Raw genomic sequence first — 19426 nt, 5'->3', positions numbered from 1 at the left:
AGCTGAAAGAATGTTCATGTCTTTTACACATTAATTTATCAATTTATCATGAAAGAGTAATTGAGATACTAGTCAAACTTTGAATATAATTATAAGAAAACATAGGAGTAAAATCCTTAATGCCCTGACATAAGTGATATTTTCTTAGCTATGACACCAGAGACAAAAGTGACAAAAGAAAAAAAAATCAATAAATCAGACTCTTCAGATTAAAAACTTTTGTGCTCCAAAGAGTACCATCAAAAAAATGAAACAACAACAAACATAAAAGAATGGGAGAAAACAGTCTCAAAAATACATCACCAACTCTTACAGATCAACAGCAAGGTAAATAACCTAAATTTTAAAAGTAGGCAGGGGGGAATTCCCTGGTGGTCCAGTGGTTAAGGCTCCACACTTTCACTGCTATGGGCTCAGGTGGCAAGGGTAAAAACATCGACAAAGGATCTGAATAGATATTTCTTCAAAGAAGATATACATGTGGCCTACAAGTACATGAAAAGATGCTCAACATGACTGGTCACTAGGGAAATGTAAGTGAAAACCACAAGATACCACTTCTTAATGAGTAGGATAGTTATAATTTAAAAAACCAGTGTTGGCAAGGATATGGAAAACTGGAACTGATATGGAAAACTGGAACTAACAAGCACTGGCAAGTATATGGAAAAACTGGAACTTTGATACACTGTTGGCGGGAATATAAAATGGTACAATCACTTCGGAATACAGTGTGGCATTTCTTCATAAACAGAGATAACAATTCCACTCCTAGACCTGAGACGACTGAAAACATATGTCCACATGAAAACTTGTACACAAATGTTCAGAGCAGTATTATTTGTGATAAGCAAGATGTGGAAATGACCCAAAGGTCTCTCTACTGAGAAGTGAATAAACTAAATGTAGCATATCCATACAATGCAACACTATTTGGCAATAAAAAAGGAATGAAGAACTGTTAAAAGCTACATGAATGAAATTTGAAAATACTGTGTTGAGTTAAAGAAGTCAAACACAAAATGATTCCATTTATATGGAATGTTCAAAATAGACAAATCCATAGAAGTAGAAAGTAGACTGCAGTTGTGCAGGGTTTTGAGGAGAGGGAAATGGAGAGTGGACAGTGATTACTAGCATGGGGTTTCTTTTTAGGGTGATGAAAAAAGAAATATTTTGGAATTAATGTGCTGATGGTTGTATAACTCTGTGAATACACTAAAAAATTATGAATTGTATACTTTAAAGGAGTAAATTTTATGGTAGGTTAATTTTATTTTAATAAACTTTAATTAAAAAATAAAGCTGTTATTTTTCTTAAAAATTTAAACACAAGGATAGTCACGTATTTTTTTATAGTGGGAGACTTAAGACATAATCAAATCACCAACAACTAGGTGTATATATATAAATTATGGCTCATCATTGTAACAAAATAATACACAGATATATTCAAGTATTTTAAGATAAAGTCAAAATACTTTTTAAAATATATGCACAATTATGTATAAATCTATGGACAGAAAGTGCCAAAATGAAATTCAACAGAAATGTTAATAGCAGTAATACTTCTGCTATTACTTCTGGGTAATGAAATTGTGGGTGATTTTCAAGTTTTTATAAATATATAATATAAAACACTACAGGGCAATGGAAATCACAATTTAACAACTATAAAGATCTTTAAACATAATTATTAAATAACAAGTAGGATGTGATGTGGTATTAAGTAACACTTGGCAAAGTGAATTAATTTGTCAGATTTTGGTTGATCAGAATTCACATTCCTGACCCTTCAAGATTATAGCTGTGGTTCTCTTAAGTAAACCCATCTTATGAAAAGTCTGAATTTAAAAGAGAAAAAGTATTTTTGAATGTGTAAGGATGTGTGAACAACATTAAAAAGGAATCTTCCAAATGAAACATATCTAAAATATCCTTCTGCTAACAAAGACTGCTTACCCTTTTTTGATGGAGTTCAGAAACTGTTGACTTGCACCATCAGAGTAACTTCTGAAGTCATCATTGACAGTGAATCCATTTTTCCATAATTTTATACTTACATCTACCTGCAAAGCAGTAAGAAACAAAATGTATAATGTTAATCAATAAAATGTACTAGTAGATTAAAAATCCTTTGAAAATTTCTTCTATCAATATATATTTTATGTATCAATCTTTTCTTTAAAATTGGGATAGAATTGACATATAACATTGTATTAGTCTTACAAGTACAACATAGTGACTTGATGTATGTATATATTGCAAAATGATTACAGAATGAGTATAATTAACATCCATTACACAGTTAAAAAATTTTAAATATACCATTCTTAAGAGCTAGCTTCAAATATAAAATATCAAAAATTATAATGTTCATGTATAATCTAGTTCATAATGAATAATATTTTAAAGTAAGTCATTAATCATTTTCTTTAGGAGCACTCATTTGGAAGAATATCCTGTGCTCTATCTCAGAGGGCACTAATGCTGTCTCGTCAGAACAGACTTCTCAACAGCTAGAGAAATCTGAAACGACTTGAACATTAGACTTTGAACATTAAAAATAAAAATGGGGGAAAAACAACTAAGAGTAATTAATAGCTATTCCTTCAAATGTAATCTATCAGTTTGGACTTCCTGGGTGGCTCAGTGATAAAGAATCTGACTGCCAACGCAAGACAGATGGATTGATCCCTGATTCGGGAAGATCCCACATGCTGTGGAATAACTAAGGCTGTGCACCACAACTATTGAGCCCGTGCTCTAGAACTGGGGAGCCGCAACTACCGAAGCCTACATGCCCTAGAGCCAGTGCTTCACAAGAGAAGCCACTGCAATGAGAAGCCTGTGCGCCACACCTAGACAGTACCCCTTGCTCACCACAACTAGGGAAAGGTCTGCGCGGCATTGAAGACCCAGCACAGGCAAAAATAAATAAATAAGTAAAATTATTAAAAAAAAAAAAAACAACACAATAATTTGCTTAAAAAAAGAACTGTCAGTGTTACTGTTAGAAATATTTAATCTCTCAACATCTTCTGGATCATCTCACTTCCTTGAAGTGTCAGACTCTCTTTATATATTTTGAGGAAATGTCTGCCGAATAGCCAAGACTGAAAAATCAGTTGTCTGTAAAGCATCCTTTCCAGTAAAAACAGTACACCATGAAAAAGCAGACTGTTCAGCTTGCATCTCAAGCAACTGTACTTTTCCTTAAGATACTTCTGTACATTGCAGAAGAGTTTCACATATGTGTGTGTGTGTGTGTTAGTCTCTCAGTCGTGTTCAACTCTTTGCTACCCATGGACTGTAGCCTGCCAGTCTCCTTTGTCCATGGAATTCTCCAGGCAAGAATACTAGAGTGGGTTGCCATTTCCTTCTTCAGGGAATGAACCTGGGTCTCCTGCATTGCAGGCAGATTTTTTACTGTCTGAGCCACCAGGGAAGCCTCATTTTATGTATATACTTCATATTTTATTATACAGAAAGTTAGTAAGATAGGTTATTGATGGGTTAGGATTTAATGGAATCTCTAAGTTTCACTGCTCTATCAAGGACATTCTTAATTTTTTTTTTTTTTTGGACATTCTTAATTGAAACCAATGTTTTTCACCCCCTGCAAGTGCAAAGAAAAGAGTAGAGTAATTACTGGTACGATGTGGTGCTGTGTGGTGCCACAGCCTCAGTTCCTCCTGAGGTGCCAGTTTTGTTGACCATTGCTTTTGCAATATCAGTGCAAACTCAATACAGTGAAAAAAGTAAATAGTATCTTACTATTAGTACAAAAGCTGAGCGCAGAAGAATTGATACTTTTGAACTGTGGTGTTGGAGAAGACTCTTGAGAGTCCCTTGGACTGCAAAGAGGTCCAACCAGTCCATCCTAAAGGAGCTCAGTCCTGGGTGTTCATTGGAAGGACTGATGCTAAAGCTGAAACTCCAATACTTTGGCCACCTCATGCGAAGAGCTGACTCATTGGAAAAGACCCTGATGCTGGGAGGGACTGGGGGCAGGAGGAGAAGGGGATGACAGAGGATGAGATGGCTGGATGGCATCACCGACTCGATGGACATGAGTTTGAGTGAACTCCAGGAGTTGGTGATGGACAGGGAGGCCTGGATTGCTGCGATTCACGGGGTCGCAAAGAGTTGGACACAACTGAACTGAACTGATTAGTACGAAAACAATTTTGACCTCTAAAGGTCCATATTTGAGAAATATCAGGAGAGAAAAGATTTATGGACTCTTACCTGTTTCTTTTGTTCAGTGGGAGACAAACACTTGGCACCAACCTTCTGAGCTTCCTCAAAAAGGCTGTCGACAAAATATTCACAATTTTTTTGTTGACTATCACTAAGAGGTTGGTGGTCAGATCCTGTTTCACAAACCCTACACACAAACAGACACAAAAAGAAGAAGCATTACTGACCACTAATTCTCTAAAAGTTTACATAAATTGCTCTGGTTAAGGGATATAACACTGAGACTCTACCTCCATGTCTGCAGTCAGAGATCCTATTTCAAATTAAGATAGTAGATATATACCCTTGGGAAAAAGGCATTAACCCTTTTGGTCCAGAGCAGAGCTTTCTCAACTTCAGTCCATTGACACTTGGGGAGAGATAATTCTTTGTTGAGCTAGCTGGCCCATCCATTGTAGGAGGTTCAGCAGTGTCTGTGAGCAGTAGCGAGCACATCCCTCTACATTCCAGTTTTATAACAAAAAACACCTTCAGACAATGCCAGAGGACCCCTGGGGGTGGGATGGGTACATCTTGCCATGTGGAAAAACCACCGGTCCAAAGTGAAAAAAATATATGTTCTTTGTAAAGGTCTCAAAATGGCTTTAACAGGAGTTACTGTGTATTTTTGGTAACAGAGAGCACTCTTGAAATGAAAGGTGATAATGTGTCATAATCATAGCTTTGCCCCTTTGTGCACTTCAGAATAAAATTTCCCACTCAAGACTTTCATTTGTAGTGGTTTAATACTCTACTGGGTTTTTTTCTTTCTTAGTAAATTGAGATATAACTGACATATAACATTATTTTAGGTTCAGAAATATAGCGTAATGATTCAATGTTTGTATATTCTGCAGAATGATCATCACAGCAAGTCTTAATTCATAGTTAACATCCATCACTATGCACAGCAACAGAATTTTTCTCCTTGTGATGAGAACTTTTAAGATTTACTCTTAGTAAATATGCAATACATTATGATTAACTACAGTTGCCATAACGCACGTGACATCCCATGACTTACGAATATTTATAACTGGAAGGCTGTGCCTTTTGACCACCTTCCTCCATCCTTTTCTGCCCACCCCAACTACCATTCGTCTGTGTATGCATCTGTGTTTATATTTTGTCATATAAGAAATATCACCTAAGATTTTGTTTGACAAAAACTTCTAAAGCACATAGAAAATTTATAAATGTACTGAGATATAACTTCTCAGGCTTCATAAATGATAACACTTTTACAGCTCTTACACTGTGTAGGATCTACAAGGCAGCTACTCTTATCTGCATTTTACAGACAAGGAAATGAGTCATGAAGAGGTTAACATGTTAAGAGATTAAGTTACATGTTAGACGTTACACAGCTAGTAAGTGGCAGAAACAGAATTCGAACTCTGTTAATCTATCTTCCAAGTCTATGCTCCTAGCCATGATGCATTATAAAGCCTCTGTTAATAGCTAATATTTATTAAGCATTTATCAATAAATGATAGGAACTATTCTAAGCACTTTACACATGTTATCTCATTCAATCTTCATGTTGACCTAAAAGGCACATATTGATTTTATCCTCACCTAATAGATAAAGAAAAAGCTTAAGCAATTTGCCCACAATGACAAAGCCATTGGAGGCAGCTACTAGAGGCAGCTACTGGAGGCAGCTATTGGAGGCAGAGCTGGAAACTGAACTCAGGCCTCTAATGTCCCTACTCTTAATCACTGTGCTAGATTGTCTCTTACGGGCAATGTTTCAATTTAGGTATATTCTTTTAGGAATTACTCTTCTAGGTAATTCTCTTTATAAATACTCTTAAGACAATCTATATGATGTCTTAGTATCACTACCTATCTAACAGGGTTGTTGTCAAGATTAAATGTGATGCACTTAGAGGCTTATTTACACCTGGTATATAGTACTGTGCATACTAGTACACATGTTGGCACACAGTAAGCTCTCAAATATTAGACAATAATATCTTTTCAACCACTTTATGCTTTTTGGTATTTGTTCCTTCTGTTCAGAAAGCAGTGTATAGTTAATTACTAGGTACAAAGCAAATAAACCTGAGCATCCAGTGTAGCTGAAGTTTTACAAGTCCTTTAACCCAAGTCATCCAAACATTTATTGACTACCTACTATGCTGGGTGGGCAAGACACACAGATGAATAACAAATAGTTTAGGCTTTTTTATTGTTGTTTGTGTGTGTGGTTTTTTTCTTTTTTTTTCTTTTTTTGGCCATAACACATGGCTTATAGGATCTTAGTTCACAGATCTGAAACTGAATTCAGACTGAACCTGGGCCTTTGGCAGTGAGAGCAGAGTCCTAATCACTGCAATGCCATGGAATTCCCTAATCTAGGCTTTTAAGAGGTTCAGAGTACAATGTGTTGGAGATGCACACCTACAAATTAGATTAAATTAGAGCAAATGGATCAATTCCTTGAAAAGCACAATCTACCAAAACTCACATGAGGGGGAATAGAGAATATGAATAGGCTTACATGTGATAAAGAAATTGAATCAGGGAATTTCAGCATGGCAAAAAGAAAAAAAAAATCAGTAAATGATAATCTTTCAAAACAGAAAGCACCAGGCACAGATGACTTCGCTGGTGAGTTCTATCAAACACTTGAAGAAGAACTGATATCAGTTCTCTACAATCTCTCACAGAAAATAAAAGCAGAAGGGAATACTTCTAACTAATTCTATGATGACAGCATTACCTAAATAGTAGAACCAGATAAAGACATTACAAGAAAAGAAAACTATAGGAAAAACTCTCAAGTATAAATGCAAAATCCTCAATAAAATACTAGCATTTTGAATCCAATAATATGTAAAATTGTACACCACAACCAAGCAGGACTGCAAGGAGATCCAACCAGTCCGTTCTGAAGGAGATCAGCCCTGGGATTTCTTTGGAAGGAATGATGCTAAAGCTGAAACTCCAATACTTTGGCCACCTCATGCGAAGAGTTGACTCATTGGAAAAGACTCGGATGCTGGGAGGGATTGGGGGCAGGAGGAGAAGGGGACGACAGAGGATGAGACGGCTGGATGGCATCACCAACTCGATGGATGTGAGTTTGAGTGAACTCCAGGAGTTGGTGATGGATAGGGAGGCCTGGCGTGCTGTGATTCATGGGGTCACAAAGAGTCGGACACGACTGAGCGACTGAACTGAACTGAACTGAAGACTGGTTCAACATTAGAAAATCAATTAATGTAATCCACCACATTGACACACTAAAGAAAATTCATATGATCATATCAACAGAACACCTATTTATGATTAAAAACTCAGCAAACTAGGAATACAGAGGAACTCTCTCAACCTAATGTCATACTTAGTGATGAGAAACAAGATGCTTTTCTCCTAAGATTAGGACCAAAACAAGGATGCCCCTTTTCACCACTCCTCTTCAATGCCATGTTGGAAACCCTAGCTAAACCAGTAAGACAAAGAAAGGAAACAAAAAAATACACAGATCAGAAAGGAAGCAAAACTGTCTTTGTTTGCAGATAACAAGACTTACACAGAAAGGATTTACATAGAAAATCCAAAAGAATCAACAACAACAAAAAACTCTTGGAACAATAAGCAGTTGTAGCAAAGTTGCAGGACATAAATTTTAATATACAAGAGTCAGTGCTTTCTTGTATACCAACAATTAACTACTGGTATGTGGGATTAAAAATGCAACATTACACACATTAGCACCATTTGTCAAATTCCATAGAACTGTATAAAACAAAGAATAGACCCAAATGTAAACTCTAGTTAAAAATAAAATACAGACAGACAACTTTATTTCATCTTTGTTTTCTACTCTATCATCCTTTCCCTCACTTGTCATTATCCATTTATGATGCAACTATCAACACCCTGTTTTGTAACTCTGAAACTAGATTATCAAAGCTGTATTGGCTAAGAGTCATGAAGTCTTAGGGATTTCTCTAGTAACAAAAAGTACAAAAACTTAATATAGCTTTTTGTATAGACATCTTACTAATTATTTAACGTTTATGTCATCACTGACTCAATGGACATGAGTCTGAGCAAGCTCTGGGAGTTGGTGATGGATAGGGAGGCCTGGCTTGCTACAATCTGTGGGGTCGCAGAGTCGGACACGACTGAGCAACTGATCAGATCAGATCAGTCACTCAGTCGTGTCCGACTCTTTGCGACCCCATGAATCGCAGCACGCCAGGCCTCCTGAACTGAACTGAAATTTAAAGTACTGATTACATGCTACAACATTATGAAGCTTGAAAACATTATGCTAAATGAAAGTTAGTCACAAAAGACCACACATTCTCTGATTCCAGATATATGAAATGCCCAGAATAAGCAAATCCAGAGATTCAGAGAACATATTAGTGGTTGTCAGGGGTAGGACACAGGAGAATGGGTAATGATTGCTAATAGGTATGGGGTTCTCTCTGGGGTGATATAAATGTTATAAAACTGACTGGTTTAACAATCCTACGAATGTACTAAAAACCACTGAATTGTATACTTTAAATGGATGAATTTAAAGTATTATGGTATGTAAATAATGTCTCCATAAAACTGTGAGAAGAGGTCCTAAGTTAATTTTTAAAATCATTCAACTTATTTCTGTGTAGAAAAGCGTTAACAGAGCAGGCCTGATGACTGCTATTCTTTGAAAGCCTTGTTCACGCTCCTCATGAGAGTCTGGAATTTTAATATGTGCCCCCACTATAAGCCCTAGGCTCATTTCCAGTGAACTTCCCTAGTAGACATCTCATATGTGCTGTCATGACTTATTACTGGAGGAATGAAGCATGTGTCCTGCTGCATCCACTGGGTGAGGACTCTTGGGAGCTTATGTCTGGTTTCCCCTGGACATCACCCCATGGAAAGTGTCCTTTCTTTGCAAAATCGTAGTCATTAGCATGACTGTATGCTGAATCCTGTGATTCCTCTAAGCAATCATCACATTTGGAGGTGGTCTTAGAGGCTCCTGACACAACCTCACAATTCTACAGTTAGTATCAGATATTTCTTTGAGCCCCTTTTTTGGGGCGGGGGAGGCAAGAATATGGAGTGGGTTGCCATTCCCTTCTCCAGGAGATCTTCCTGACCCAGGTATTGAACCCGGGTCTCCCGCATTGTAGTCAGACGCTTTACTGTTTGAGCCACCAGGTGCAGGAGGGCCGAGAGAAGCTACTCCACGTTCAAGGTCAGAAGGGGCGGTTGTGAGGAGATAACCCCTCATCTAAGGTAAGGAGCAGCAGCTGCGCTTTGCTGGAGCAGCCAAAAAGAGATACCCCACGTCCAACGTAAGAAAAACCCAAGTAAAACGGTAGGTGTTGCAAGAGGGCATCAGAGGGCAGACACACTGAAACCAAAATCACAGAAAACTAGTCAATCTAATCACACTAGGACCACAGCCTTGTCTAACTCAATGAAACTAAGCCATGCTTTGTGGGGCCACCCAAGACGGGCGGGTCATGGTGGAGAGGTCTGACAGAATGTGGTCCACTGGAGAAGGGAATGGCAAACCACTTCAGTATTCTTGCCTTGAGAACCCCATGAAGAGTATGAAAAGGCAAAACGATAGGATACTGAAAGAGGAACTTCCCAAGTTGGTAGGTGCCCAATATGCTACTGGAGATCAGTGGAGAAATAACTCCAGAAAGAATGAAGGGATGGAGCCAAAGCAAAAACAATACCCACTTGTGGATGTGACTGGTGATAGAGAAAAGGTCCGATGCTGTAAAGAGCAATATTGCATAGGAACCTGGAATGTCAGGTCCATGAATCAAGGCAAATTGGAAGTGGTCAAACAAGAGATGGCAAGAGTGAATGTCGACATTCTAGGAATCAGCGAACTAAAATGGACTGGAACGGGTGAATTTAACTCAGATGACCATTATATCTACTACTGCGGGCAGGAATCCCTTAGGAGAAATGGAGTAGCCATCATGGTCAACAAGAGTCCGAAATGCAGTACTTGGATGCAATCTCAAAAACGACAGAATGATCTCTGTTCATTTCCAAGGCAAACCATTCAATATCACAGTAATCCAAGTCTATGCCCCAACCAGTAACGCTGAAGAAGCTGAAGTTGAATGGTTCTATTAAGACCTACAAGATCTTTTAGAACTAACACCCAAAAAAGATGTCCTTTTCATTATAGGGGACTGGAATGCAAAAGTAGGAAGTCAAGAAACACCTTGAGTAACAGGCAAATTTGGCCTTGGAATACGGAATGAAGCAGGGCAAAGGCTAATAGAGTTTTGCCAAGAGAACACACTGGTCATAGCAAATACCCTCTTCCAACAACACAAGAGAAGACTCTACACATGGACATCACCAGATGGCCAACACCGAAATCAGACTGATTATATTCTTTGCAGCCAAAGATGGAGAAGCTCTATACAGTCAGCAAAAACAAGACCGGGAGCTGACTGTGGCTCAGATCATGAACTCCTTATTGCCATATTCAGACTTAAATTGAAGAAAGTAGGGAAAACCACTAGACCATTCAGGTATGACCTAAATCAAATCCCGTATGATTATGTTCTCAGTGGAAGTGAGAAATAGATTTAAGGGACTAGATCTGATAGAGTTTCACAGATGTTTGTGACATTGTACAGGAGACAGGGATCAAGACCATCCCCATGGAAAAGAAATGCAAAAAAGCAAAATGGCTGTCTGGGGAGGCCTTACAAATAGCTGTGAAAAGAAGAGAAGCGAAAAACAAAGGAGAAAAGGAAAGACAGAAGCATTTGAATGCAGAGTTCCAAAGAATAGCAAGGAGGGATAAGAAAGCCTTCCTCAGTGATCAATGCAAACAAATAGAGGAAAACAACAGAATGGGAAAAAGTATAGATCTCTTCAAGAAAATTAGAGATACCAAGGGAACATTTCATGCAAAGATGGGTTCGATAAAGGACAGATGGTATGGGCCTAACAGAAGCAGAAGATATTAAGAAGAGGTGGCAAGAATACACAGAAGAACTGTATAAAAAAGATCTTCACGACCCAGATAATCACGATGGTGTGATCACTCACCTAGAGCCAGACATCCTGGAATGTGAAATCAAGTGGGCCTTAGAAAGCATCACTACGAACAAAGCTAGTAGAGGTGATGGAATTCCAGTTGAGCTATTTCAAATCCTGAAAGATGATGCTGTGAAAGTGCTGCACTCAATATGCCAGCAACTTTGGAAAACTCAGCAGTGGCCACAGAACTGGAAAAGGTCAGTTTTCATTCCAATCCCAAAGAAAGGCAATGCCAAAGAATACTCAGACTACCGCACAATTGCACTCATCTCACACGCTACTGAAGTAATGCTCAAAATTCTCCAAGCCAGGGTTCAGGAATACGTGAACCATGAACTTCCAGATGTTCAAGCTGGTTTTAGAAAAGGCAGAGGAACCAGAGATTAAATTGCCAACATCCGCTGGATCATGGAAAAAGCAAGAGAGTTCCAGAAAAACATCTATTTCTGCTTTATTGACTATGCCAAAGCCTTTGACTGTGTGGATCACAATAAACGAAAGAGATGGGAATACCAGACCACCTAACCTGCCTCTTGAGAAACCTAATGCAGGTCAGGAAGCAACAATTAGAACTGGACGTGGAACAAGACTGGTTCCAAATAGGAAAAGGAGTACGTCAAGGCTGTATATTGTCACCCTGCTTATTTAACTTCTATGCAGAGTACATCATGAGAAACGCTGGGCTGGAAGAAGCACAAGCTGGAATCAAGATTGCCGGGAGAAATATCAATAACCTCAGATATGCAGATGACACCACCCTTATGGCAGAAAGTGAAGAGGAACTAAAAAGCCTCTTGATGAAAGTGAAAGAGGAGAGTGAAAAAGTTGGCTTAAAGCTCAACATTCAGAAAACGAAGATCATGGCATCTGGTCCCATCACTTCATGGGAAATAGATGGGGAAACAGTGGAAACAGTGTCAGACTTTATTTTTTGGGGCTCCAAAATCACTGCAGATGGTGACTGCAGCCATGAAATTAAGATGCTTACTCGTTGGAAGGAAAGTTATGACCAGCCTAGATAGCATATTCAAAAGCAGAGACATTACTTTGCCAACAAAGGTCCGTCTAGTCAAGGCTATGGTTTTTCCAGTAGTAATGTATGGATGTGAGAGTTGGACTGTGAAGAAAGCTGAGCATCGAAGAATTGATGCTTTTGAACTGTTGTGTTGGAGAAGACTCTTGAGAGTCCCTTGGACTGCAAGGAGATCCAACCAGTCCATTCTGAAGGAGATCAGTCCTGGGTGTTCCTTGGAAGGACTGATGCTAAAGCTGAAACTCCAATACTTTGGCCACCTCATGCGAAGAGCTGACTCATTGGAAAAGACTCTGATGCTGGGAGGGATTGGGGGCAGGAGGAGAAGGGGATGACAGAAGATGACATGGCTGGATGGCATCACTCTCTTGATGGACATGAGTTTGTATGAACTCTGGGAGCTGGTGATGGACAGGGAAACCTGGCATGCTGCAATTCATGGGGTCGTAAAGAGTCGGACACGACTGAGCAACTGAACTGAACTGATCAGATATTTACATGAAATAATAAATCCTCCAGTGAAAAAATAACAATATTTGGTATAGAAAGTGTGCACAAAACATGTTAATATAAACACTTATTTATCTTTTTAAATGGACTATGAATGAAAGGCGCTTACATCTTTGAATATTTAAGACAAAAAGAACGTAATACAAAACTAAATATTTCATCTCAGATAAGGGAGAATAAAGAACTCTATACTAATAAGAACCACAAACTTTACATCTACAATTTATTGGGTGCCTGCTACGTGTTAATACTATACTCAGTGTTTTGAATTGGCTAATTCTCACAAAAACTTTTCAGATATCTATGTATGCCCCCTCCCTTTTTAGAGGAGATATTGAAGCTCAAAGAATCTAAGTCGCTCAAAGGCCAGAGAAGTAGTAGAAGACAGAGATGAGATTCAAAGTTGGGTTTATTCGACTCCAAAGTCATTATATTTCCACTATGACTCCAAGACAGTATAACATGAGGGGCTAATGAAGTAAACAGTTACTTTAATTTTTCAGTTACATAACAGAAATAATATGTGAGCAGAAAGAAATTTAACACTTTTCAAAAAACTAATCACAAAAATATTTAGAAACTTCACTAAAAATCCATTTAATGCGAGTACAGCAAAAAATACCAACTTTTAAATACTTTACTCATAGATACTTAACAAATAATCATAATGAAAATATACTAAATAAGTGAACTGTGATAAAAATAAAGATAGTACAAAGAAAATGCATTACTCAACTTACCATTCTTCCTTTATACTTTCAAGATTATCTACTTCTTTCATTCTCTTTTGTTTTACTGTAAAAGGAAAAGCTAAAGTTTTTAATACAGTATTTTAAATAAATTCATTCCCCCATATGTATTAATATTTTTGAAGCTATTATACACTCCTAAAATAGCACTAAAGAGGTCTTAAGAACAAATGACCAGACTCAAAGCTGTCACTTTCACCTACAGTAAAGCAATAGTAAAAAGTAAATTCAGGATTTGGATAATCTTCTGATAAAGAAAGATTTTGTAAATATTATGATGAAAAATAATGTACCTTTTGATTTAATAACAAACAAAAGCGAATGTAAACATTTCATTCAACTTCCAATAGTAACAAAATATGAAATCAGTATAAACTCATTCTCACAATTTCAGGAGAAAGCAAACTGACCATGTTATATCTTTTGACCCTGATCTTCCAGATTTCTGGAAACTTAAAAGACCAACAATGTAAGCTATATACAAAAAATATGTCTACCACAGCTGTTTTTCATCAGGAAAAATTGAAAATGCAGTAAGTGGTCATGATATAGTTGCTTGATGGGACACTGTGCTGTGCTTAGTCATCAGTCGTGTCTGCCTCTTTGCGACCCTGTGGATTATAGCCCACCAGGTTCCTCTGCCCCTGGGGATTCTCCAGGCAAGAATACTGGAGTGGGTTGCCATGCCCTTCTCCAGGGGATCTTCTCAATCCAGGGATTGAACCCAGGTCTCCCACATTGCAGGTGGATTCTTTACCATCTGAGCCACCAGGGAAGCCCAAGAATACTGGAGTGGGTAGCCTATCCCTTTTCCAGCAGATCTTCTTGACCTAGGAATCAAACCGGGGTCTCCTGCATTTCAGTAGGATTCTTTACCAGCTGAGCTACCAGGGAAGCCCTGATGGGATATTATGTATCCCTCAAAAATAATTATGAAGAAAAAGATACCATATAAGTGAAAAATATAGGAAATAAAAATTTCAGCAAAAATTGAATATGAAAAACTGGAGAGAAACAAGAATGAAAATAGTTATTTTTGGCAGGTAATAAAATTGTGGATTATTTTCTTTCTTTTCCAAACTTTCTGCAATATTCTTGCCTTTACAACAAAAATGATGTAAGAAATAAGCACAGAAATCACGGGCATTCTGGTGGGTCCAGTGGCTAACACTCCAAGCTCCCAATGCAGGGGGCCCAGGTTTGACCCTAAGGCAAGGAACTGGATTCTACATGCTACAACTCAGAGTTGACACACTGCAGCTAAGGGTATGCTGCACCTAAAGAACCTGCATGCTGCAACTGAGACTTGGTGCTGCTGCTGCTGCTGCTGAGTCGCTTCAGTCGTGTCTGACTCTGTGCGACCCCAGAGATGGCAGCCCACCAGGCTACACCGTCCCTGGGATTCTCCAGGCAAGAACACTGGAGTGGGTTGCCATTTCCTTCTCCAATGCATGAAAGTGAAAAGTGAAAGTGAAATAAATTAAAAAAAAATTTTAAAAACAACAAATTGATTTTTAAAATAATAAAATAATTGATTTAAAAAATAAAATAAAAAAATAAAATAAAAATAAAATAAAATTTTAAAAATAATCATGGCTCCTTAGAGAAAATGTTGATTACACAGGCAGAGAAAGAACAAATGAAACTGAAACATACTGCTCCAGAAAGTAAGATGGTGCTCAGTGAATGATGAAGACATAAAAGGACACTGAAACTACATGAAGAGGCTCCCACTGGACCAATCTGGGAAATGGAACATCAAAGTAAATGATGATACTAATGGATCATACTCATTGAATACAACAAAAACCCATGAGGAATCCATACTATTATTACAGATCTAAAAACAAACAAAAAAAATCAGGAAAAGATGGACTTGTAAATAAACTCAACAGTCATATGGAGTCACCATTACAAAAATAAATTCTAGATATATCCAAGATTTAAAATTAAAAAATTGAACTTGGCTGACATATATTAACTACTACATATAATACAGGTAACTAATAAGAACCTACTGAATAGCACATGGAACCCCATTCAATACTGCAATGACCTATATGAGAACAGACTCGAAAGAAGAGTTACATATATATAACTGACTCACTATGCTGCACAGCAGAAACTATCAGTAACACAACATTGTAAATAATTATACTCCAGTAAGCCACCCTCCCCACCCCCACTCCCAAAATGCACTCGAGGGTGATGTCAGCAAAATGAGAGAACAGGCAGTTGCAAGCTCCTATCTCCACAGAAACACTGAAAGATAAGCAGAAACTGTTAGGAACAACTTAGTCAGAACTCTGGAAAGCAGTCAAAGGTTTGCAGCTATCAAGTGAATGATAGAAAAATACAACTTAAAAACAGCAGGGAAAACAAACCAATTCAAAACTGGGCAAAGGATGTGAACAGACATTTCTCCAAAAGATATATGAACAGCCAATCAGCACATGAAAAAGATGCTCAACATCACTAGTTACAATCAGATACCACTTTATACATATTAGAATAGTTATTATTTAATAAAACAAAAATAGTAAGCATTGACAGGGATGTGGAGAGGTTATAGCCCTGGAACCCTGCTGGTGGAAATGTACAATGGTGCAGTGGGTGTAGAAAAGAATTTGGTGGTTGAGGCATTATTCACAAAAGCCAGGAGATGGAAGCAATCCAGATGTCCACCAACAGATAAATGTCTGAACACCACGTAGTATATACACACAAAGGAATATTTGTTGTTGTTCAGCAGCTAAGTCATGTCTCCACATCTCCTGCATTGCAGGTGGATTCTTCACCACTGAGCCACAGAGGAAGCCCATAAAACCCCGTATTTACTTTTAAAAAAATTAGTTGCATTCAAAGAGAAAACATTTATATATTAGTATTGTTTTTATGAAACTATGGTATAAAGATAAAGCAGTGGGTCTCAACCAGGAGGCAACAGTGCCACTAAGAAGACATCTGGCAATGGCTGGAGGCATTTCTGGGTTGTCAAAACAACTGGGATGAAGGGTGCTCCTAATAGGTCAAGAATGCTGCTGAAAATCCTACAATGCATAAGACAGTCCCCACAAGAAAGTATTGCCCAAAATGTCAAGTGCTAATGTTGAGAGAACCTGATATAAAGCAAAGTCAGCTTCTTTGCCAGCTGCAATGCAGCTGAATCCGCCTGCAATGCAAGAGACCCTGGTTTGGTTCCTGGGTTGGGCAGATGTGCTGAAGAAGGGAAAGGCTACCCATTCCAGTGTTTTGGCCTGAAGAATTCCATGGACTATATCATCCATGGGGTCACAAAGAGTCAGACACCATGAGCAACTTTCACTTTCTTTACCAGCTGCTCTACCAAGGAGGAGAAGGGGACGACAGAGGACGAGACGGTTGGATGGCATCATCGACTGGATGGACATGGGTTTGGGTAGACTCTGGGAGTTGGTGACGGACAGGGAGGCCTGGCGTGCTGTGATTCATGGGGTTGCAAAAAGTTGGACACGATGAACGACTGAACTGAACTGAACTGAACTACCGGGGAAGCCCTCCAAGGTGCTTAGCCAAGTGCAGAGCAGGGAGGAGCCATCCTTAAAGCATCTCACTATGTTTCCCACTAAGTTATTATTCTCTAGCAAATTATTAATATGTTTTATCATTTCATAGTTTAAGCTATTGATAAATTGGTTTTACTTGTTCCATGAGAACAAAAGAGAACAGACCTTGCATTCAAACTATCCTGTGCTGGAATACTGGCTACATCATTTTTGAGCTTAAGAGTTGCTTAACTTCTCTAAGTACCAGTTGCCTAACTTGTAACTTGGAGATAATTGTCCTCCTAAGAAGGTTGTTCAGAGAACAAAAGAAATATCGAGACTACAGTAGTGTTATGCTCCTTTCTCTTTTCCCAGTCCCCAATTATAACCTCTGTTACAAGGACTTATAGTAAGAAACACCTTCAGACTTAGTCTCAAAGTTTTAATTTCAACATGGCTATGAAATTTCACTTTTCTTTTCACTAGATTAACTTTAAAAAACATTTGTATACTTATTGAACCTCCCACTGCTGTGTGCAAGGTACTAGTTTAGAACTAATGGTAGAAGGACAGACTCAGTATCCATTAACAGGAAGTTTACAGACTAACAAGGAAAAAAATATACTGAATTACTAATTGCAAACACAGCACAGAATTGCAAAGTAAAAACTCATTCTAGGAACCTTCCTGGTGATCCACTGGTAAGACTCCACCTTCCAATACAGGGGACGTGGGTTTGAGCCCTAGTTAGGGAACTAAGATCCCACATGCCCTGGGGCAACTAAGCCCCTGTGTCACAGTGAAGATCCCATGTATTGCAACTAAGACCCAATGCAGCCAAATAACTAAATAAATGGTTTTGGGGGGAAAAAAAAAACTTATTCTATAATGCACATAAAGTTACTATTATTTTAGGTATTTCTACCACAAATTAGTAACATGGAAATGAACCATGTAAAAATTTTATATCCATTGAGTGAGCATCTACAACCATCAGTCATGTGACATGAAAGAACCTAAGTCATGTACATACTGTATGTAGAAAATAAAAAAGCCACCTGACAAATATCGAAGTTACCAGTATGAGGCTGGGCATCAGAATGGACAGATGAACACCAGTTCCTTCATTCTGCTTCAGTTTACTTCCAATTAGTACCACTACCATCTTACATTTGTATTGTATATCACAGTTTACTAAACACCTTCTCAAATATTATTCCACTTACTCCCAACAACTGTAGTAATAAAATCAGTCAGGAGCCAGAGGAAACTCAGCTATCTGGAATGTATCCACTAAAAGGAAAATCCAGTCAAAATAAATTTAGACTACCAAGAAATGTCATCTTTTAATGTATACACTAGAATTTGAAAAGAAAAATATGCGTATTACAAATTTTACTTATTTTTAAAAACATACTACAGGCTATTTTTTTTTTTTTTAAGATTATGAATTTGAATCAAGATATTGTACCACTAGGCATGCTATGCAGAAACTAGTTTCTCCTTTAAGGATAAAGTCATTCAGCACAAGGGAAAAGAAACCAATGGATCACCTTTCAGCTACATCTTCTACAGAATAGGATTAAGCTGCCAAGATCAAACTATGGCCATCAGATTCAAACACTAAAAAGACAGTTATTTGTATATTTTGTGAATTCTAGTTTATTAACTATTATATATATAACAACAACAACAACAAATGAAATCTTTTGGAAAGTTTTAGCTTAGCTTAGCTGTAATCCCAGTAATGAAGAACATACATTTTTGCTCTCTTCTATTAATAGAAAAAATTGTTAAGGAGGGAGTTATATGCTCACAAGGACCACAATGATAGTGACAAAAGTAATTTCAGTGAGAAAATCCTAGGAGAAAGGTGAAACTTCTGCAAAAAAACCCTCCAGATCCCTGAGTTAGCTACTGTTTTGACACAAAGATATTCTCATTCCAGAATGGGCTCCATACTGTTATTTCCCTTGCAAAACCCATCTCAGATACAATCTCCTTTAGAAAACGTTCCACGATTCCTCCAAAAGACATGAATATAGAATTACTAACACAACAAGGAGAGATCAATTATGTTCTCTTTGAATTTGCCCTACCTTCACAACCACAACCCTAGTGCCATCATCTCTAGGTGGTTTCCCCACATCCATTCTTGTTCCCATCCAATTCAGTTTCTACACAGGAGTCAAGGCAACATTTCTCTTTTTTTTAAGTGACGCGCAGCTTATGGGATCTTAGTTCCCAGACTGGGATCAAACCAGGCCCTCAGCAGTCAAAGTATGGAATCCTAACCACTGGACTGCCAGGGAATTCTTTTCTGTTGT

The 19426-nt window shown here is 38.0% G+C and overlaps 1 protein-coding gene across 6 annotated transcripts in view; it reads right to left on the bottom strand.

The window, feature by feature from the left end:
- Positions 1-19426, bottom strand: part of UBXN2A (UBX domain protein 2A) — a 29541-nt gene that overhangs the window by 7097 nt on the left and 3018 nt on the right. For all 6 annotated transcript variants that reach the window (XM_010840544.1, XM_010840542.1, XM_010840541.1 and 3 more), the window contains 3 exons: positions 13567-13621; positions 4252-4390; positions 1963-2069 (listed from right to left, as the gene is read on the bottom strand). In XM_010840544.1, coding sequence (XP_010838846.1) covers positions 1963-2069; positions 4252-4390; positions 13567-13607 — 287 coding nt within the window. In that variant the 5' untranslated portion in view covers positions 13608-13621. The remainder of the gene's footprint in view (positions 1-1962; positions 2070-4251; positions 4391-13566; positions 13622-19426) is intronic.

This window comes from Bison bison, unplaced genomic scaffold (genome assembly GCF_000754665.1).
Source record: "Bison bison bison isolate TAMUID 2011002044 unplaced genomic scaffold, Bison_UMD1.0 scf7180017864145, whole genome shotgun sequence".
NCBI classification, from domain to species: Eukaryota; Metazoa; Chordata; class Mammalia; order Artiodactyla; family Bovidae; genus Bison; species Bison bison.
Note: the sequence above shows the minus strand (reverse complement) of the source record. Positions and strands in the feature narration are given on the sequence as shown.